The 21,866-nt window shown below is 49.6% G+C and overlaps 1 protein-coding gene across 1 annotated transcript; it reads right to left on the bottom strand.

Moving 5' to 3' along the window:
* Window positions 1-1,857: 1,857 nt before the first annotated feature.
* Window positions 1,858-13,726, bottom strand: LOC141475830 (methanethiol oxidase-like). Its single transcript, XM_074164374.1, has 12 exons — window positions 13,462-13,726; window positions 8,537-8,590; window positions 7,760-7,872; window positions 6,414-6,599; window positions 6,001-6,121; window positions 5,463-5,645; window positions 5,189-5,367; window positions 4,404-4,482; window positions 3,786-3,907; window positions 3,522-3,614; window positions 3,235-3,353; window positions 1,858-2,610 (listed from the first exon to the last, which is right to left on the bottom strand). The coding sequence occupies exons 1-12, from the start codon at window positions 13,463-13,465 to the stop codon at window positions 2,448-2,450; spliced, it is 1,416 nt and encodes a 471-aa protein (XP_074020475.1). The 5' UTR covers window positions 13,466-13,726; the 3' UTR covers window positions 1,858-2,447.
* Window positions 13,727-21,866: the final 8,140 nt, after the last annotated feature.

Genomic DNA, 21,866 nt, shown 5'->3' with positions numbered 1-21,866 from the left:
TTCCCATGCGCAGGGAACCGGGTTTGCTGGAGGGAACACCAGCACAGCACAACCACACTTCTTCTGCCCCCACACACCTCTCTGCCTTTCCTCTACCACGCTTCCAGCCGCCCCTTCCCCTCCAAACCAGTTTTGCTGCTGGAGCAGGAGTCGCAGGGGAGGGGGCAGACAGGTCTGGCCAGCAGCAGGGCAGCAGTGGGATCACCCCTCCCCGCTACAGCCCACAGCTACAACCGGACAAACCCCTCCAGAACCCACATCCTCAGGTGGCGATTTCAGACACCGTGTAATGAGCAGTGACTTCAGGCCGCCACCGAAGGCCCTGCTGTGGGCAGCCACAGGGAGACGGACCGTGAGTCACCTTTTTGGCAGCGCCGTTTCTCGACGGATCAGCTCCTTCAGCCGCCTCCTCCCACAACAGGCTCCGTCGGCAGCACCGCGCGGCTGGGGAGGGCGGACGGGCAGGACCTGCTGCTTCTCCTCGTCCTGCCTCTGCCTCAAGTCAGGCATTAGCAGCGCTCCTCAAAAGTCCTAACAAGCATGGCACATCAGACTCCATGCTTAAAACACATGGAATCAATGGTGGCCCTTCTTCCGCTGATGGAGATGGAAATGCCAACCAGGGATATGTGCACTGAGCAGTTTCCCTGAACATTTCAGGTCCCACTCCAAGGACTCATTTACCCTTCTCTGGAGATAACAAGGCACTTCCCTACACTCCCAGACCCCTAAGTAGGGGTCAGTCTGCACCAGAGGAGTGGAGAGCTCAAGGGAACAGACCAGAAATAGGTTTTTTTTTAATGGCAGCTTTCATCACAACTGCTCTGCCTTCACTTAAGCAGAAGCTTTTCTCCATTCTAAAACCTTCCCAGCTAATAACTGGGATAGAATATATCTCACTGTCCTCCTGCACTTGCTGAAAATACTACAAATAGAGTCTCTCTCTGGCATAAACACAACTGCTTGTCTTGGAGACGACCTGGGAAATGAATCTGCAACCTCAAATTAACCATGAATGAGTGAAAACTAAGAAATAGTTCCTATGAAGGACTATTCATAGGCAAGCGGCACTATGCCCTCCTGTGGTCATCTGGAAGATCACCTACCATCTTTAGCACGGCATCCATGCGGATGTTTTATGTTAAAAATACAAAATTGAACTCTCCAAGCCTGGTTCCAAATATTTTAGGCAAGACAGGAAAGAGTGATGTACAGAAGTCTTGATTCTAAAGCAAGAGCTGTCAGCTGGATGGGGATTTTGCTGTGGAAGCACAGTAAAAGTCAGAAAAAAGCCCTCTCAAAAGGCTCCAGCGGGAAGTCCCATTAACACGCCGCTGCCGGGATTCCAGCGCTGGAACCAGCAATGCTGAAGCTCGGCAGGACGCAGCAGAGCCTGGCGATGGACACAGATGGAAAGCAACACCTCGAGGGAGGCAGAAAAGAGAGTCAGAGCCAAGAACCAGCCTGGGGAAAGCGCATGAGGAACCAGCGAGAGGAGAAAGGGTGGACCTGTGAGTGCTCCTCTGCTCCAGAAGTTGCAGGACAGCTGAGAGACACCCGTAAGACACCTGTAGGACACTCGCTGCCAATGTCACCCGGCTCGGCACAGTCTGCAGAAAAGGTTTTTGCGGAAAGAAAACAGAAGAGAATCTTTGCTTGCAATAGTGGGAACAAAGGTGGTTTCAGCGAAAATAAATTCCTCCCCAAAGAATTTTTAGACCAATGACATTGTTAACTTTCTGAAATGATCTTGCGTTTTATGTTCTTTAAAATAGAAAGAACTATGAAAGAACTATGTTCTTTCTTTCACTTGAAACAGTGAAATGCTGAAAAGAAGAAAAAAAAAAAAGTGAAGTTCCACCTGACTTGAAGAACAATTTTATTGTTGATTTTTTTTTATAACATCGGTGCACAAATGTTAAAATATAACCCAGCTCCGGAAACATGTGGCTTCAGATTAGATACGCATGATTTTTATGTCTGCTGTAAAGCACTGAGTATTTTATGAGCAAATCAAGCTCTGCAGGGACAGGACACACCTGCCCCGGGGCAAGCCCAGGGAATGTACCCCTCTTATAGAGTTATCTAGGAACAGCTTCTCCCCCACAGAACAGTGGCAGGGCAAACTGGCACCAAACAAGGCAAATAGTCCTGAAAAGACTGGTGACCTCGGCCTTGACGCCTGCAGTCACTAGTGATTACACAGGCCCTTGTGAGAGAGGGAGGAGTAGAGCAAAGGAGATGTCTATCGAGTTTCAGAGAGATGCGCTTGGCTGCCTCAGAATGAGCAGAAAGTGGAGCCTCGGCGGCTCGCCTGAACGGAATTCTACATTTTGGTGCCAGATGAAGCTCCAGCTGAACCGATTCACCCACGTGAAAGAGAAGTGGAGGGCAGGGAGGAAAGAGAGGGAGAAAGAGAAAAACAAGAAACCAGCTGCATACAACGATTACATCCAGATATCAGAGGTACAGTCTCCGCCAGGGTAACGGATCTCATGAGCTAGGACAGGCCCATCAGGTTCCTTCCCAAAATCCACTAGGAAGTTTTTATTCACTTTCAGTCCACCTCTTTCAGTATCCACATCAATCTGCAGCATAACAGAGCCTTCCCTGAAAAAGGGACAAGAAAACAGATGTTGGGAAAAGGATTCCTATTTGTCGCTCTTTTCCACGTTTGGGCAGGATTTGCTGTCGTTCAATATAAAATGGGAAGAGCCCCAGATTGAAACTGGGGCTCAGCAGGTCTCAAAAGCGAGTTCCATCACCTCAGTGAAACCTGCAACCTCAAGTTAGCAATGAAGGAGGGAAAATTAGCAGGTGTCGTTACTTAGAAAGGACCAGGCAAGCTGCGCTGTGCCCTCCTGTGGCCATCTGGGAGATCATCTTCCTCCTTCCATTCCAAACACCACGAAGTCCCGCTGATGCACTCAAAGGCACCTTGGGGGTACTACGGACTCCATGTCACATTCACCGCTTTCTGCCCGTTCTCATCTACTTCCAAAGAGACCACGATTTCAACAAAGAGTGTGTGCAGACTCCAGTCTGTGTGTGCTTGCTGAGAGGGGTGTGCTCTGGGGGAACACCCAGGCTGGGGGACTGTGTATAAATGTTACTGGATTCGGTCTCCCTGCGTGGGAACTCTGCTCCCTGCACCAGCTGGAATGTGCCTATCACTAGTTAAGAGAGAAATCTTGAACATGAGCTCGGACAGTTTGTTTACCAAAGTTTTCTTACTTGACAAGATCTGGGTAGAACTGCTTGTCCCATCCACTGTAGAGAGAGCTGGTGACGTACAGTCGCTTCCCATCCAAGCTAAGCTGGATCATCTGAGGTCCGCCTGGCACCCTCTTCCCCTGAAGTTATAACACAGAACAAGGTGCTCAAGACCAGCTGCCACGGAGGTTGAGCAAAAGAAATGCAACAGCCAGGAGAAACAGTTCCGCTACTCGGAGGGACCATCCAGCACTCTCAGATGCTTGATAGGAGAGCACCAACCCCCCGTGCACGTTGGCACAACTTACTTTGATCACAAACGGCTCCGGCTGACACTGCAACTCCTTGTCTTCCACTACAGTCACAGGCCCACCTTTAGCGATGCTGCCCCCCAGAAACACCTGCAACCAAGAGGACGTGTGAGAGCAGGCGTCGGCCATCGAAGGGACACGAAAGCAGTATCGTGACAATTCTCAAGCAAAAGTAAATTGTCATTGTCTCCTCTTAAAAAAGAAGGAAATAAGACGCCTGTACTGCCCGGGTACGTGACAGCTTTTCTGACGCTGCCCCACCTGCCCCACCAGCTTGGGCTGGCGCGTGTTGGAGATGTCGTACTGGCGGATGTCTCCGTGCAGCCAGTTGCTGAAGTACAGGAACCGGTCATCCAGCGAGATGAGGATGTCGGTGATAAGACCTTCGAGAAAATATTCAGTAGCAAAGTCAGGAAACGGACAGGACCAGCAACAAAAAAGACCACAAGCCTATTGCCTTTCAAAATTCTAGTCGTAGCAGCCTCAGAAATTATGTTAAGATATGGGTTGGACAATCAATCATCCTTGGAAAGGCAGTGCCTACTTAAAGGAGGTTCGGGCTCTCCCAGCACTCACTCCATTCCTGAATACCGTGAGCTCAGGCTCAAAGACCCAAACTCCAAGTATTTTTCTAGAGGAACTGAGCTCAGGCGCTGAGCAGCGTGGGAGCAGCGGTCTGACAACCTCCTACTTGGTGGCTCATAAGCAAGGCTAATTTGGTTACAGCAGAAGTGTTACACACAGAACCCAGACAGAGATTTAGTATTTTACAAGGGAAGTGGCTGGCACTCAAGGATAGGATTTTGCAAAAAGCTGCACTGTACCAAGGAACTGAAGAGGATAAGGCCCCATTTCTTTTCCAACCAAGCTCACACTGACCAGGCATGTCAGGGAGGAGCCATCCTTGCACCTTCTTGCTGGGCACTTCAATCACCTTCTCCGCGGCCCAGTCTCCTTTCTGCAGAAGGCACAGGAGGGAACACAGCATTACCATTGCTCGGTGCTAGCCAAGAGGGCTCAGCTCTGCGTGACAGAGGGAGGAGCAGCAAATAGTGCTATTTATTTAACAGCTCCTGTACAGAGGGGATATGGATACTGCAAATAAGTGTTACCAAGGGGTGAGGATGGTAACCACACTGCCAGTGAGGATGTTAATGATTACACTGTGCAACAACATCTCAGATTGTTGTAGCAGCAGCAGAACTAAAGACTGCTGCTCTCCTACAGCTCGGTGTCCTCTCTGTCTGCGGCTCGCCCTCTAAACGGCAACAGCCCCATGCCCCCGTCCATGACCCCATCACTTTCCCTCCCTCCCTCCTCTCCCTTCAGGTCTTCCCTGGCCTTCCCAACACCAGCTGAGCAGCGGGAGCACACACTGACACTGCTGACAAGTTCCACACCTTCTGATTAGCTGCCCAGCCGATACCCGTTTGGCGAGCAGCCTGCAGGCCAGAGAGCAGGCCGTGGACTAACGCTGCAGCATGTTCAAGTGGTCACTAATGTTCCCATCATTGGCAAGACCTTCCCCCCTCCGAGACTTTCACAGTTCATTAACTGTGATTAAACCGATCAACAATCTGAATGTGACTATTTCCTAAGTGATCAGCAGATTTCTGAAACACCTCGGTTTGAGCTTCCTGTTTGCCGTGGCTTTTGTTGCTCACCTCCGTCTTGTAGAAGCGATGAACGGCGCCGCTGAGGGCACATCCGACAAACCCTTCCGAAGCATTGGGATTGTGGAGGAATCGGATTTCCAAAGGAATGGAGCCCTGCCCTAAGTCAATTGCCTGAAGGTAGGTGTGGGTGCTCCAGTCCCACACGTTAATGCGGCGGCCGTAGTGCCCTAACGGATCAGGTTGGACAAGAATAAGCACAGAAGGTATTATTGTAACGAAGAATCACTTTCACTTCTGAGAGTATGAACAAACGCTCCCTCACCTCTCGCCACATCGGCTGGGTTAAACCCATCTGCCAAGACTTTGGGGGCTCCCCACTCAGTGCTCATCAGGACATTGTGTCGTGGCTGGTACCAGAAGTCATAGCCCAGGGGCGGTACCTTCTCCCCATTCTCCCAGTTTCCTTTCACTTCGAAGGTCTCTCCATCCAGCAAAATGAAGCCACCTGATATAAACACAGAAAACAATGTCTGAAGACATTCACACAGATTCACAGCTTTAAATAAGATAAATAATACATTCATCTTTAAATGTGTTTTTTTTCTAAACACTGTAAAATGCAACCCTGTGCTTAAGGAAAATTTTACGATTCCATTAGCATCGCTTCTGTGGATTAAAGCAAATGAAAGCTGGATTTTTAAAGAACTTCATCACATCGTAACGAATGAAATATTTACTCTGTAGCAACTTAAACAACTGCTGGAAGGGTGACGTGCACAAAGAACTGAAAGCTCCGAACAATGCTTCCAGCCTGTACCGTACCACAAATACCTTCCTAGAGTAACGCAGGGGACGAATACCTTTTCCATTGCCAGAAGGGTCTCCCAAGCAGCTGATTAAGATTTCACCAGTGCCCAGACAGTGCGAGGTGTGAGGATTCGCCACGTTACCCTTCCAGAACAACTCCACTGGCTCCACAACCTGAAATGAGTACACACATAGTCTCAGCCACCTCTGAGAGCACCACACAGTCCCAGTCCCACCCCTACGAGGGAGGAATATATTTACCCGTATTTCAGTGCAAGATTTTTGTGTGTAGTTTATCAATAAGTTGTATGAGCTTCAAAACTCCCACAAGTTTCTAATACCTGACAAAAGTTTCCGTAACTGTTCCAACTCTCCTATTGTAATTCGAAGTTGGAACCCATAAAATCACTGTCTCTTGATCAAAATGTAAAAAATAAAACCCCAACCTAAAGTCACCTAAATATACCTTATGGATTCTGGGAGCTCGCGAGTCTGTGCCCACATCCACCACGTAAATGCGAGAAGAGATCAGACTTGGTAGAATCAGACGATTCCTCCTCTTTGTGGCATCCCCAAAGCAGCTGCTGCAGGCATTCCACCCCGAGTGATGGAGCTCGTCCTTAAGATTCGGCATGGGCAGGCGGTGGATCACCTGCAAAGCCAGAGACAGAGTTAAGATTCAGGCTGGTATAGTTTTTCCCCCAGGCAAAGAAACGGGTCTTTATGTCAAAGCATAAATTAATAAAGAGCAGAAGGAAACTGCTATTTGTTATTCAGGAAGCAGATTCAGCCTGAGATCTGCAGAGCTGAAGCTGTGAAGTGGGAGAAGGAAGTTGGACATGGTGATTCCACAGCATTTGTTAAATTAACCCAAATCTTTAAAAGGCTCTATCTAATTAAGGAGACATGGAATAATGATACAGGAAAGACCAACAGAAAAAAGCATCACTTGTCCATGTGCTGCAAGTCTCTGCTTTACAGGATTTACCCGATTGCAGCTGGGGCTGGCTGTGGCAAACTGACATGTTAATTGTACTCTCGCTTCTGATTACCCTTCCTCTGCGTAACCAGGGGAAGTTGAAAGATTAGAGCAAAGTTTGTCAAAGTTTTAGGAGATTTGTTTCCTCCACTCCTCCACAATAAAACCCTGAGCAGTAGCTATTTAAAAAGAAGAACAAATTATGAAAATCTTTGATGTCAAACCAGATTCCCTGCTTCAGTCCAAAGTACCTCAGCAACGCGAGTCAGATAAGCGCTGCACGTTTCAACATAGTTTAGGGAACACAACCTGCAGTAACAAACTGAGCTAAGGACAGTCTTACTGACAGTTTGGAGCTGGTCCATTGGTAGTAACTACCTACAGCTCTCCAGTTATAAAGTAAATGGATTAGATTTATAAAGCCTAACGTGTAGAACTTCCCAGGGTATCAGACCTCCTCCGTTATAAACTCTGTCTATACCACTGACATACCCCGAGGAAATACCAGCTTCTAGAGCTTAATACTCTTGCTCAGTGTAAATCAGCACTAGTGTTACGAAAAGAACAATCAAAATACTAAGCACAAAAACATTCCGAAAGTGTCTGGAGACGTTAACAAGATAAATGCTAGCTTTGAGTAGCCTCGTAAGAAAAGCAGCAGAGGATTTGATTAGTTCTCAACACAAATATCTGCCTGAAAATGATTATGAGAAAAGAAAAAGAAAGATGAAGTCAAAGCCAGAGCAGGGAAGGAAGGGTCATGACCCAGATGGGAAGTAAGGCTCGAAATGACGAATGTGAACCCAAACATACACCAGCCTTGAAAACGGTACCTGACAATAGTGAGGAGATTTGGGGTCGACGTCCACAGTGGCCAGGTAGTCGGGCTTCTCTATCCCCGTGTTCCTGTAGATGCAGGGCAGGTACACAATCTCCTCCCGGGGACCTTTTGGGCACAAGTCTTGTTTAATGCATCAAAAGAAACGCTTTTTACAAAAAGCTGTGGTTAACTTGAAGAGAACCTTCTCTGGATTTAATCTCTCCGTCTGTAAATTGTGATTCTTCCTAGGAAGCTGGACCTCAACATCTCCATTTTATGGAGAAACCCTGGTAGTGTATAGTTTGAGCAGCCAGAAATCACCAGGAGCAAATGCTCACTCAGCTGTGGGGCCTTTCCGCTCCCTCGCCCTCCTCATGGAAGGGACTCTGGGGATGCAATTATTTCCCTGCAAAAGGTCGGTGCTGGAGACCACCTTCCTGCCTGCCAGGCTGTGCCAAGGCTCCGCTCTCCCCAGCTACACAGAGTGACTCCCTGCTGCCAGCGCCCAGGTCTCAGTCTGCCTGTGCCAACAGCCTACTTATTACAGTCTATAAAATCGAGGCTGTTAAAGTATATCAAAGGACTCAAGGTGAAGTTCTGACACTATTAAAAGTTACAGTAAAACACCTCAAGGGCATTAGCGAGGTTCAGGAATCAGCCAGAAGACCAGAACATGACTTCTGTAGAGCCAGCAGTGGACGAGAAGCTTGTGTTAAACTATGTCACCCTGAATATCCCACAGCTCCTTTACTGATGGCTGGGATTTAAGGAAAGATGTAACGGAACTTGCCTTTCATGGCATCCAGAGGAGTTGCATATCCTGGACCACATGCTCCGCATTTTGCTAGTTGGAGAAAAAAAAAAAAAAAAGTTGTTGTAATGTCCAAATTATTTCAAAGCGTATCTCTACAAGGATATCTCTTTGCATTCAGAGAGTGACAAATCTTAGATCCATTTTTTACGTTGCCAGACACCTGTAAGTCTCACTGACTCCAGTCAGCGCTGAAGTTACTTGAGGTTCTGAAAATATACAGAATGTGATACTTCTTGCTCATAAATAATGGGAAATTTGGACCTTCACTTCAAGGAGTTCAGCCACACAATTTTAAAGCACATTCATATATGACAAGGGTCTGGGATTTAAGAAAACTGTGTTAAATGTTTTAGAGAGAGCTGCTGAATCCCTGCCAGATGAGTAAGGAGACAGATTGCCTAATGTGAACAACCCATTTTATTACTACTGGAAAACCTCCAGTCTTGCTCTGCGTATAAATGGTTATTTTTAAGGACTTGCAGCCTGATCAAGAGGTGATACTGCAGGTGACTGGAAAGGACAAGAGGAAGGAGAATTACGAACCATTCCACCTTCTCTCCATTACAGACTCAGGTCGCCACCTCTGCTCCCACCCTTCCAGCCACCACAAACCCTCGTTCTCCCCCCCCAGCTCTGCAACTACATCAGGAATCGGGCAACTTAGTGGGGACATTGTACTTTCTAGAAAGCTAAAGGGAACCCGAGTGTCCCCTGGAGAAGGGAAGCCCACCAAAGCAGAGGGACCATCTCTGGTCCAAGGCTGGGCTCTGTGTCAGGAGGAACATGTCCTGTTGTGGTGGCAGAAGGTGGAGAAGCACCGAGGGTCAAACCCAACCGATGTCTCTGGGTGTCTCAACGCACAAGCCCTCAAAACTGTATTAAAACAGCTTCACACACAGCAATTTCTACACCAACAGTCAACAGAACCTACACACTCAGGATCACATCAATAAATCGTTGGCTAGAATTAAGGCAATATTACCCTGAAATATTGCTTTAAGGGGCGGTTACAACACATTGCAAGTTTATGGGCTTAACTGACACAGATAAATCTTCACTTTTCTAGAGTCAAGGAGCTGCGGGAGCTGCTCAACCCAGGCCACGATGCAGAAGCTTCTGCTCTGTTCCTAAATGGAACCAGTATGTACCCAGCTGTTTAAAACACGAAGATACAGAATACAGAAGTACTGTGCAGCAGGATGGCAGTGTATTTTTTCAATACGGCATGAAGCAAAAACAGAGAATAGTTGCCTCCCTCTGTACCTCAAGTATCTGTAAGAAAAATAAGGAAACCAGCTCATTATTTGCCATTCTTGGATATTTAATAAGAGTTTATAGCAACAGTTTCTTTCAGAATGCCCCAGATCTAAGATTTCAAATCCAGAGGCAGTGACAGCTCCGGTGCCCATTTCATTATGAGCCTTTCTTTGAAGGCAAAACGCTCCCAGCAATTCATTCTTTGCTGGCAGAGGCTCATAACTTAAAAACTGGATCTTCTCAGAAAGAGTAATTTAGTACTTTAGGTTTAATTTCACATTCTTTGTGAAATATTTTTATCTGGAAACACAAACTATAAAGTTTTCTTTGTTCCATTTATGTCTAAGCCATAATTTAAACTTTATTCCAATTTTCTCAATCACCTAAATTAGCAGGAGCTCAGTACGCATTAGACCACAGCGCAATTAGCATTGCAAATGCAGTTTTCTGCAGATTACTTTGAGAAAAAGGGTATTTGTGCCAAATTGTTTTCCAGAGAAAACATACAGCAGGATGATGAGCGCTTTCTCTTCCTCCTTCTCCCACAGATTTTTTCTCCTTTCCCTCTGATCTCGTTCAAGAACTCCTTTATTCTGAGCCATTGTATCTCAGCGCCTGAAGGTACCGGCGGATGGCGCAAGCCTTGCCCTGGTACACGATGCCAAGCTCATTTGTGAATACAAAATAAGGTTTTTGTCATGAAACCACGATGTGCACCATCTTGTAGCAACACGTTAACAATAATATTTACATTGCTACTTTAACAATCCAGGGCTAAACACGTAAATATGGCTTGTTACGTCCCAGATCCCCACTGATCTGGCAGCTGCCCAAGTGGTGGGTTCCGGGAAGCGGGACCCCGTATCACATCCATGGGGTTGGCAAACTCCAGCGAGGACAAAAAGGATGGGTTTTTTTTTCCTATAAAGGTGTAAGATAGACTGAAAATTCTCTTGTGGGTAGGTTCCCATCCACAAAGTCCACCTTCCTTGGTTTTCTAAATCAAAGAATGTTTCTCTGCCACCACTGGCTCAGGTGTGAATTCAACAGGAAGAACATCTGCATTTTGCTTTAACTGCTTCGTTGTACTATTTTCTCTTTTTTTCACAAATGAAGTTACAATAAGCCCGATTCCTCCTTAATTCTATGCAGTTATTTATGTATATACATCAAGAGCTGATAAAAATATCACTCTTCCTTTTGCTACCGTTGTCTGCAGCAACTCTCTTGGGGAGAGCAAAGGGAACTGAGGAATCCAGTCTAGCTTCATTTTGCTCCCTATTTTTTCATGTCTTTCCACCTGTTCTGTTCCTGTTTTTGCAAAATGGGAGGGACAGTAAACCCAAGGCAACTGTCCATTCCTTCGTGAGCCACCAGCCGTGATCCATGGGCCACTCTGGGCAACTCCATGCAAGCCAACAACAAGGTTTGGGGCTATTTTTCTGCGCTTACAACAGCTGAGAATACACAGGCCACGATTCCCCACATAAAGCTTAACGAGGGACTCCCTGCAGCTTTCCATCCACTCAGGAAGTTTTTGACAAAAAGGAGGCAGTTCCCGATGGCATGAATGTTAAAAGAGCTTCTCTGATGGTGGCCGAGACACCGCGCTCTTTTGGGTGGCAGTGAAGAATAAAACTTGTCATTTCTCTCATTTTTTTGGGGCACCGACTTGTCCCACGGTGCCAGGTAAATTCCCCAGAGGTCACAGACTGGGGACTGGAGCTGTCGAAGCGCCCAGACACCTCTGGGTTCATCCGACCCTGGGGGAGCTGAGCCCCCGGGGTGCTCTGCCTCTCTCTGCCTTCTCCAGGGCTGGAAAGGCTTCAGAAATGCTGAGCTCCTCAGGGCAGAGAAATATTGGGAAATACAGATACTCCCAAAGGGCAAGGAATACCACTAAACAAGATTTAAAAGATTGTTTTATGAAAAACTTCTGAACGTAGCTGCTTGGGTTTTTTTTTTAAATAAAAGGCCAATCCATTTATATTTACCTAATCAGTGTGTTAAAACTTGTGAAGCGATATGGAAAGCCGCTGAGGAAGCCACAGCACGAGCAAACCCTACTCAGCTGAACCCGGAGCCGGCAGTAGTCTGGATAATGAGGTTTATAGATTTACAACAAGGGGTAATAGCACTGTAAAAAAACACCCCACCTGATAAAGCGCAGTCTCACAGTAAATTCAGTACCTATTCACACACAGAGGTATCCTTTGATGGTTTGGGTTTAACAGCGTGAAACAAAGGAAAGGAGGAGGAAAGGCTTTGTCTCTTTCTATGCACTATTTTACAGCAGAGTTCTTCAGCTCACGCAAGACAACCTGGGGAGGTGCCTCAGACTCTTCACTCTGTAGAGGGAGCTTAGGAGAAACGCGGCAATAAATCGGGCACCTCTGTTGAGAGCTTGAAGCTAGGTGGAATAAATCTGGGCCAAACGGGGTTTTCTGCAGAGCCCGAGTGAAGAGAAAGTCACGGTGTGTGCACGGGTTAAACACTGACATTAAAAACGAAGGTGGGCGAGTCCGGTTTCTGGTAGGATTGTGCTGAAGTGCTGCAGTAACCACACCACGGGGAAAGGGAAACGGGAGTATCCCCTGGGCTATAGACACAAGAAGACACGGGCCTCACACAGCAACGCAGCCAAAGGCAGCACCTCCTCTCTGGAACACAACTCTTTTCCCAAGTCACAGATTATGCAAGCGGATTTTAATGATCTGTTACATTTCTGAAGAGCAGTCCAAGACTCGCTCTCCGGCGCTGCCAAGAGCACACTTTTCCAAACCCCGTGGCCGATCATTTACCATCACGCTGCTTGAAGTTTTAAGGTGCAGTATTTAATTCACTCTTTATGCACTGCCTGGCGACTCCTCACAGACCGCACCACCTCGGAGACAAAACTCTCATTAACCCGGGCTACAAACCGAAACTTACAGCCTGTCAGAAAGCAAAGCAAAACAAACATAGCTTACTTTGTACTTAGAAAAGCACAAAGAGATAAACATTCACCCCAGGCAGATAAACCAGACTCGCTTTTGCTGAGTCAGAATTGGTATTTTTCTCTGTGTAATAAGGGCTTTTTTTTTACTAAGGTCTACAATTTAACAGGGTTTGTGAAATCAGTGTAACAGTGTCCACCTCGCAAATTACACAACAATACATTAACATGCAAAAAACCTTCTATCTCTTCTAGTCCCCCGCCTCCGTTTCCTGTCCATGTATCCAAAAACGAAAGTCCATGAAAATTAGATGGTCTATCACAAAAATATAAGCCAAAAGTTAAATTCTGTTCCTCGGTTTCCCGACACTCTCCCTCAGCGCCATTCACCCTCACAATGAACCAGAGCAGCAAGTCCAAACGCTTATTCCAGTTCCTAAACGCTGAGGTTCCGAGAGAGACGTTTAATGGGAGCGTAAAAGGCATTGACTGACAGCGTTAAAGCTGCTGATTTAAAACCACAGGGGGGTCCAGTAGCTTCAAAACGTAAACCTTTCAACAGCCGGACGAAATGCTGAACTTCAGCCCCGTCTCTCCTCACCAGTCACCCACTAACGAACCCAGTGGCCCCCCGCTTACACGCCCCCCAGCGCAGAACGGTAGCCAAGGGCAGTGGATCCCGGCCGGATCCCGGGGCTGGATCTCTTACCCATGTTGGATCCGACGCTCGGGGCTGCCGGTGGCGAGCAAGAGGAAGTTCAGCTGCCGGGGCTGGATTTTTGCGAAGCAAAAGCTGCTGGTGGAGGGTGATATATCCAGGAGCGAAGGGGCGGGCAGGGCTGGGGAGAGGCGCTGCCAAGGGGAGGATCCAGCGCCAGAGGACGGGGACAGAAATTCCGCCTCTGCGTCCCGGGGGAGCGGAGGAGCTTTTCAGGCCGCTGCTTGAGCCCCATCCTCTGCCGCCGCTGCGCTCCCCACCTGCTCCTCTTCATACTCCACATACCTTTATCTGGGTATTTGTACCCAAGTAACCGCCCTCCCACAGACACAGCCCGCGTGCTTTCCACCAGCGAAGGGGGAAACAGTTCTGCTTTAAAGCTCTAGATTTTGGGCAATGCCTCAAATTCTCCAGGAGCGGGGGCTCTCCGTTGTGTCTGCCTTGGCAGGAGCAATGGGTTTAACCTCTCATGGCCCTTCAGCCCCTTAAACAAGGCAGCCACGGACAGACAACCTGCCTGCAGAAAACATCATGGAATTGCCTCTTAAAGAAGATTCTTTCAAGATTGAGAGCTGTCCCGGAATGTTGGAAAACCAGATTTCACTCTTTATGCTGTCTGGGATGCTGCTAAACTGCCCCTAATAAGAATGAGTCTATTATTTCCCGTTATTTTTCGAGGGACCACCCAATTACTGGCCCAATCTGTTGTTTAAGCAGCTCATCCGCAATTTTGGAGTCAATGAAGACACTAGAATTTCTTTTAGAGAAAAACAATCCAAACAATAGCAAAGCAGGAGTATGAAGTGTTATGGATTATCGGATTATGAAAGAGAAGGGATTACCAAAAAACGGAGAAATTTGGAAGTGGGGGGGGTGTTTTTCCTGAAATAACACCATCGCTATCAGAATTAGCCTGGAAGCCAGAAGTGCCTAATGCATTTCAGACAAAGTTTTCAGAATTCCTTTCTCAGTTTATTTATCCGGATATTTGTTCCCAGCCTTTTGTGCAATCAGAGGCAGGCTGGAAAGCACTAGTGGGAATTTGTCTTAAAGCAGCGCAGGAGGAGGTCTCCAGGCGTTAACTGCTGTCAAGTTGGCCAAGTGATCATCTGCACCACAAACGCCGACAGCCTTCTCCCAACTTCACCGATAGCCCCAAACCACGTTATTGTTCTTTAACTGTGACACGAAATACCCCACCTACACGGCAATTCCACTGGCAACCAGGGTTGGATCTCCACACACCTAATAATAAATGATGCTGTTGACGACTTTCGAATTTTATCTCAAGTCTTACAAGGGAGATTTCTGCTAAATCCCGCAGTCCCGCTATCTCCGAAGGAATCACAGTTTCTCTTTTAAGAGGCAACACACTAAGCCTCATCTTTACGGAGAGCTCGCAGCTTGAAACTGAAACAAGTACGAGATCCCTCACATTTATTATTTTTAATAATTTCATAATGCTTAAAGAACTTGCGTAATCTTGGAGAGCCCAATCTTTTTACTTCGAGGTTGACAATAATGAGATGACAACAACCAGATGTTTAGAGAAACTGCAAAGGGAAATCTCAGCTGGGACTTGACAAGACAAACAAAACCAATGATTAAAACGACAGACATTTTTGCAGCCACAACAGCTTCCTGCAGAGAAATACCTTGATCCTGGGCCAAATCCCCCACTCCTGCAGGCTAGAGGCCTCGAACTCTATTTTTATTAAGACTTCCCTTAGGTGTCTTGTGCAGTGGTCGGTTATTTGCCCAGGTAATTAGCCAAAGGGGTGCAAAACTTCAGTGGGAGCTCCAGGGACAGCCTTTGTTCAGGGGGTGGTTTCTTTCCAAACGGGAGTATCTTTATCGATGTAACTCCAAGTGTGTGGCTCCAACAGCTCCTCACAGCCCCTGGGGCCTCAGACTGGAAAAGCTCATTTAAGCAAAAAAGTTTAAAAAACCAAAAGACTTAAAAGGTTCCTTAGAGACCAAACAACAACAACAAAAACGTGCTCCTTACCTCTCTGCAACGTATTACAACAGCTCGGCAGGATTTTACCCTGAAAATAGAAATGTAGGGGGATTTTAATGATTTTTAGCAATCTTTTCAAAGACACAAGCGGTGACTGAGGCATGCGCGTTTGGTAGCCAAGTGGTTTGGAACAGCTTCAGTAACTCCTGGTCCCCTGCTCCTGTCCCTGCACTACCCACTAAGGTGGACAGGGGGAAAGAATTCCTACACAGTTATCACCGAGAAATTTTGGAGAGAATGGAGTAATTTATAGCTATGAAATAATGAAAATTCTATGTTACACCTTGTAAATGTAAATGAGTTACAACGTATTTGAGAATTAAATTGAGCATGGAACCAATTAATAAGCATCCTCAGGCATCACAGTGACCCATTTGTGCAAAGCATTAAGGAAAAACATTTAATGGAGGATTCCCCAAATCCAGGCTTTTGAGGTGAAACAACACGTTTGATTTCTGCTTCATGAGTAGGTTGGGAAAAGCATTTTAGGAAGAGCTAGAGACATTTATTTCAATGCTCATTTGAAAAATTAAAAACAAAGTTCAAAACTTCATACGTGAGTTAAAATATAGAACACAGGGATGTTTTATTACGATCTAAAAAATACCAGTTTGAGTTAAATTTATCACAAACAATATAAACTGAAGTATTAATGCAGTGGGATAAATGAAACGGAGAGACAGTTCTGTAATCAAAAGGAAACAGGGGCATGTCCTGTACTTAAAGCCACAAATGAATGTAATACACTGAAAAAAATCCTCCACACGGCAAAAATGAAGAATAACTCACCAACGGTGTTGTGATTTACAGCAGCTGCATCCTCACTGGCATTAACTGCACTTGAACTCGGTGTCTGCAGAACAGGCACTGGATAAAGACAAAACCACCCCGGTGAATTTTTATGGCTTCTTTTTTTTTTAAACTTTGCTTTTTACCTTAAGTCTAAGAAACATTGCATTTGCAAGGAAGGAAGAAATCAAGTTTGGGATTAGCAGATGATAATTCTTTCAGCGGTAAACACAATCATTAGTCATCAGTCAGTAACACAGAACTTCATCGGCAAATCCTTGCCGCTATCGACATCTGAATCCCATTTACAAACTTGATTTTTCCCATCGGTAGCACTGCCAGCGCGGCTGCCTCTTTTCCCCTTCGTTTAAGGAAAAAATCACTTTTTATTCAGAGCTTCTGCTTCTAGATTTTTTTATTTTTTTTTGAAAAAGCAAATGAAAATTGCTATTATTATATCAAATAATTAAATAAAGCTTCATCTAAGGCAGAGGCTGTGAAGCGCAATCAGGAACACAAACGCATAAGTAGTGATAATGATGTTTGTTATTATTATCAGTGGCATAACCGCAGAAGAGAACGCGGCCCTTTGTATGGCAAACGCGTATGATTTATAGGTGACAGACAGTGAAATGAAAACACTTCCCTCCAGCACGAGGCAAAGGAGCCTGGTGCATTGTGGAAACTAGGAAGAACGACTGGCAACTCGTGAAGACCATCAGAAGAAAATTAATGTGCTTGTTTAACGAAGCGCAGAATAATAAATCACATTCTAGCAACACATGGGTACCGCAGCGAGGGGGTCCGTTTGGGAAGCACACTACTTATCTAATTCATAAGAGCGTTTTAAGATAAATAAAGTAAGTAACACTTCAAAGTATGCTGTAGATACGTTAACAGAGTTATAAGATGTGTATTTATATTTTTGTTAAATGTTATCTGTTTTAACTATTCTATCTTCAGCATTCGGTCTGTACCATACACACTTAAAAGATGGTTTAAATACATAAAGTTAGATATAGGCTTAAGTATCTGCTGAAGCAAAGCCCTCACAATGGGGTGAACGGCTCCCGACGTGGTGCCGTGTCCCCTCGGCTTCCAGGAAACCTCCCCAGAACCTGTGGAGAGGTTTAAGGCAATTTAATCCCCATGCTCTCCCCCGAGGGATGGACCCGTTGAGTCTCATGGAAGGGATATAAAACATGGTGCAAAGGAACAGCTTCATCCAAAAGGCCTCCAACAATTTTTGGACCTCAGAAGCCTCTTTCCTCACTAAATGTACCTTCTGATTGGAGACAGAGCCGACCAAGTGTGTATGAACTGCAGGAATGTCACTGGTTATCAGACGTGTCACTTTTTATGGATGATGGGTTCAGCCCCATCCCCCATCAGTTCTCCTCACCTTCCCCAAGAAAACCAAAGGCTCCTGGGCACAGGCTTGACTCTCGCCAGCCCTGCTAGCCACCGAAATAACCCTGCTGTGAAGACATCAGGAGCCAATTACAATGCCCATAACCTAATTATCCCTACACCTGGAACGGCAGCATTGAACCTGGCCGTAGAGCCGCCCTGGCGGCTGTCACCAGAGGACGGTGGAGCCCGGTGGCTCCCAGAGGCTACGGACGCTACCGCCGGCGGCGAATCCCAGAGACGGGGGTGAGGCCGAGGCCTGACACAGGCGGGCGGGCGGCCGTGCCCGGAGCCCGCCTCCCCCGAGGCCAACCGCCCCCGGGGCCCGGCGGCGGCGCTGGGGTCCGGTTCCCTCCCGGGCGGCCCCGGCCCTGAGGGGGGGGCGCGCGCCCCCTCAGCGCCCGCCTGAGGCGGCCGCCGGCCTGCAGGCCGCGCTAGGCCTCGTGCGGTGCCCGGGTCCCCCCCCCCCCACCACCGGCGGCGGCAAGGAGCTACCCACGGGCTCCCCTCGGTGCCGGAGCCCCGCCGCGGGGGGAACGAAGGGGCGGCCGCCTCCGTTCCGCCCGGCACCGTCTGCGCCTCGGCCCGGGCTCCGGCAGGGCCGGTGGAAGGAGGGGGGAGAAAAGCAGCTGCGCCCGCCTCCCGGTGACGTCACCGGGCCGCCCGCCAATCACCCCGCCGTCCCGCGGCCCTGAAGGAAATGACGTCACCGTATCCCTCCGCCGGCCAGGTCCCCTTTTTGTGTGTGTGTGTGTGTGTATGTGTGTGAGTGTGTGTATGTGTGTGTGTGTGTCTGCGGGCGCCGCGCGTGTATCAGCCCGCCGGGCGCGCTTTTTTTCCTTCCCTCGCTTCAGCCGGGAGGGGGGAGGGGGGCCGGGGCGTGGGGAGACACAGCCGGCGCCGCCCCCCGCGGGAGCGCAGGGAGGCGAGCAGAAACAGAGAGAATTCCTCCTCCTCCTCCTCCTCCTCCTCCTCCGCGCCTCGCTCGGGGGTCCCGGGGGCCGATGCCACCTGCCCCCCCGCGCCGGTCGCCTCGCCCGGGGAGCGGCGGAGGGAGAGCCCTTTAAGAGCGAGCGGCCGCGGCTGAGGCGGCGGGAGAGCGGAGCGGCGGCAGGTGAGGCGGCGCGGGCCCGTTATGTGGGGGGGAGGGTGACCGTTGGAACCGGCTCGAACCGCCCGGGTCTGAGGGAGAAGGGAAAGGTGTGTGTGTGTGTGGAGGGGGGGGTCTCGGGGGGGAGGGGGGGCGGCCGGGCCGGAGAGCGGCGTACACAAAGCGGCGGCGGCGGCGGCGGGAGGAGGGAGAGAGAGGGAGGGAGGGAGGGAGGGAGGGGAGGACGGGGAGGAGCCGCGGCGGCGGCCCCCGCTGGGCGGCGGAATGCCGCCCGCCCGCCCGCCCGCCCGGGCGCTGAGGGGAGGCGGAGGGATCCGCGCACACCCCCCTCCGCTGCCGCGGGAGGCGGGGGGGTGTATGTGTGTGTGTGTGTGTGTGATGGTGGTGATGAGGCCGAACCGGCGGCTCCCTCCGCCCCGCCGCCCCGTGGAGGGGGGGGGGGAGGCGGCGGCGGCACACGGCGGCGGTGGCGGGGTCGCCATCCCCCGGGATGTGTGTGGGGGGGGCGGCCTTCCCCCCTCCCCTCCTTCTTCTCCTCCTCCTCCTCTTCCCGTGGCTGGCGCTGGGTGGGCGGCCATGTTGGACACGGGGATTATTTTTCTCTCTCTTTCTTAGCCGCCGCAATACGCGCAGGGTGGGTTTAGGCCTCGCGTCTCGGCAGAAATGCCCTTTTCCGCCCCCTTTTTGGGGGGAGTTAACGGGGGGTGGTGGGGAGCCTCAGCCCCAGCCCTTGGGAGGGCGAGAGCCCCCCCCCCCTTGGCCTGCGCCTTCTCCGCCTTCGCAGAGCGGGTCCCCCTCTCCATCGCCGCCGAGGCCGGGGTCGCCGTCCATCCCACCCCTCCAGCCCGGGCGGGGGGCTCTGTCCCCCTCCCTGTCATCCCCTGGTGACAAGAGAGGCCTCCCCGCCTCGCCGGGCTCCCTGCGGCCCCGCGGGAAGGGGCTCTGCCCAAGCAGGGCCGAGGAGGAGGCGGAGAGGGGGAAACTGGCCTTTTTTTTTTATTTGTTTCCCTCTCCTTGCGTTTCCTCGCTGCCCTATCCCCTTTTCCCGGAGGAGAAGCCTTGGATCGCTCGCTGCCCTTGTCCGGCGCTTGCTCCCCGGTGAGCGGCGGCCCCCGCCGTACCTGCCGGCCTGCCCCGCTGCTGGGACAGGGGTTCGGATGAAGGGGTTCCTCTGGAGAAGGACCGGGATCGCTGAAGGGCTTCGCGCAGAATACCCCGAGGCTGGTCTCCTTCTGGCTGCAGATATTAATTAAAAATGCGACGTTTGGTATCATCGAGGCATTTGCCCGGCCCTGGCTCTTCCCGGTGTCTGGGGAACCCGGGCAGCTGCCTTTGGGGCATCCTCGTGCTCCGTGTCTTGTCTTCTTGCGGCAGAAAGCACCTCTGGAGCCGAGGGAGAGGCGCGGGTCCTGCTGCCCAGCACCCTCGCGGAGAACACGCGACAACAACACACACAGCTTTATTTTTATTAACTTGGCGGCAGCGGCAGCTGTCACCCAAGACATTCCAAGTGGGGCAGGAGGGAGCGATCGGAAGTCGGGGTAGAGGAAAGGGGGGATCTGTTGGCTTCTTTTAGGAAATACTTTGCGAGGATAGATGGTTCACGCCTCTTCCCTACTCCGGTTCTCTGGGTGTGCTGTCCCGTGCCTTCAGGTTGTTAATTTTTATCCTTGAACCTGAGGCCGAGCCTTCTGCACGCACATCTTCCTCCCAGTTGTGTAATTGTTAGCGTGCGTAGGGCTGTCTGCCCACAGACCTCGCTCTCCGGGGCCGCTTCGAGCTCAGCCTGGGTGCGGGGGTTCTGCCAACCTTCCCCGCAGCTGGTCTCCTGGACGTATTGGGTTTCCTTGTTCGTGTGTGCCGTCCCCACGGCTGCTTCGATCCGGTCGGAGAACCTCCAGCTGTCCTCGCCCCGCCGGACCCGCGCCCGCGCTGGGGGGAGCGGGCTGCTCCGCGCTGGCTTTCTCGCAGAAGAGGGGTTTCTCATTGCAGGAACTTGGCTACGGACACGCTCTCGGCCCCTCAAACCTTCAGGGTAGTCCCGCGCTCACAAAAAAAGTGCCAAAAGCGTGAAGCCGGTCTGTGGAGACCCAACAATCAGAAAGCGGTTTGTTTTCATCGCTCCGCAGCTCGAACTTTAGATAACAATCGTTATAATTGAGTGCGTAGTAATACGGTTTAATTAGGAGGCATCACACACTTCAAAGCCTTTAATAAAACATATAGGGCTTTAAACGATAGCGTTCGTAGGAAGCGTAACCTGCCTTTTGAAATGATTTCCGTACCCAGCGAAATCGAGTCAACCACATCGGTCAACGGGAAGGGAATTTACCTTGGCCTGAAGGATGGGGCTGTTGGACTCCGGCTCCTCCCGGAGGTGCTGCTGGTGGTGAAAAGCCGTGTGAGCAGCGAGGAAAACGCCCCCCCGTGGGGCTTTTCCTCATGTAGATTCTATCAATTTTAGGCCCTGCCAGTGGGTCGTTAAAAGCCACGGAAGAGCATGATCTTTTTTTAGGGCAGGGATTGCGGCGTCTCGGCAGCAGAAACCTTTATGGTGGGATTCGTTTGTGTTTAATGTCACCTCGTCGGGTTTCCGGCTTCCTAAAAAGTTAAGATACGTTCCTTGCCATTAAGTACTCGTTATCAAAAGAAAGTGAGGAAATAAGTGACAAGGCAGCGATTCTCTTGAGGCCGGGTGTTTGCCTGGGGAGGACGCGGTGGGGAGAAGAAGTGGCCGTTCGGAAGGAGAACTTGGGCAGGAGAAGTTGATTTATGCTTTAATCTCTGGCCTAAAGCCTGCACTGAATGGGCTGCTCGAGCTTATCTGTGGGTCTCTTAAAGACAGACCCTCGATCTTATATTTGAGATTGTCTTTCCTGGGCTGTCAGGAGGGGAGGAGGTGGTTCTATAGCAAGCGGTGAAGAAAATTCAAGGGTCAATTAATTATTAATAGGTATTTTTGGAAAGGATTGGGGCGTGGATAGCTTTAGAACCAAGCTGCAGTTAAGTCTGGACTGGCATAAAAGCTGACAAACCTCTGGCAAGAAGGACGGAGAAGGTTTATAC

The sequence above is a fragment of the Numenius arquata genome, chromosome 27, assembly GCF_964106895.1.
Source record: "Numenius arquata chromosome 27, bNumArq3.hap1.1, whole genome shotgun sequence".
NCBI lineage: Eukaryota > Metazoa > Chordata > Aves > Charadriiformes > Scolopacidae > Numenius > Numenius arquata.
This window is presented reverse-complemented; position numbering and strand designations above follow the sequence as displayed.

Bases quoted from the DNA above. Each gene is read 5' to 3' on its own strand.
- LOC141475830 (XM_074164374.1), bottom strand. The intron at 6,122-6,413 runs GTATATTTAGGT...TACTCATTTCAG, and splicing joins GAGCTCCCAGAATCCATAAG to GTTGTGGAGCCAGTGGAGTT. The intron at 4,483-5,188 runs GTGAGCAACAAA...TGCCTTCTGCAG, and splicing joins ATCGCTTCTACAAGACGGAG to AAAGGAGACTGGGCCGCGGA.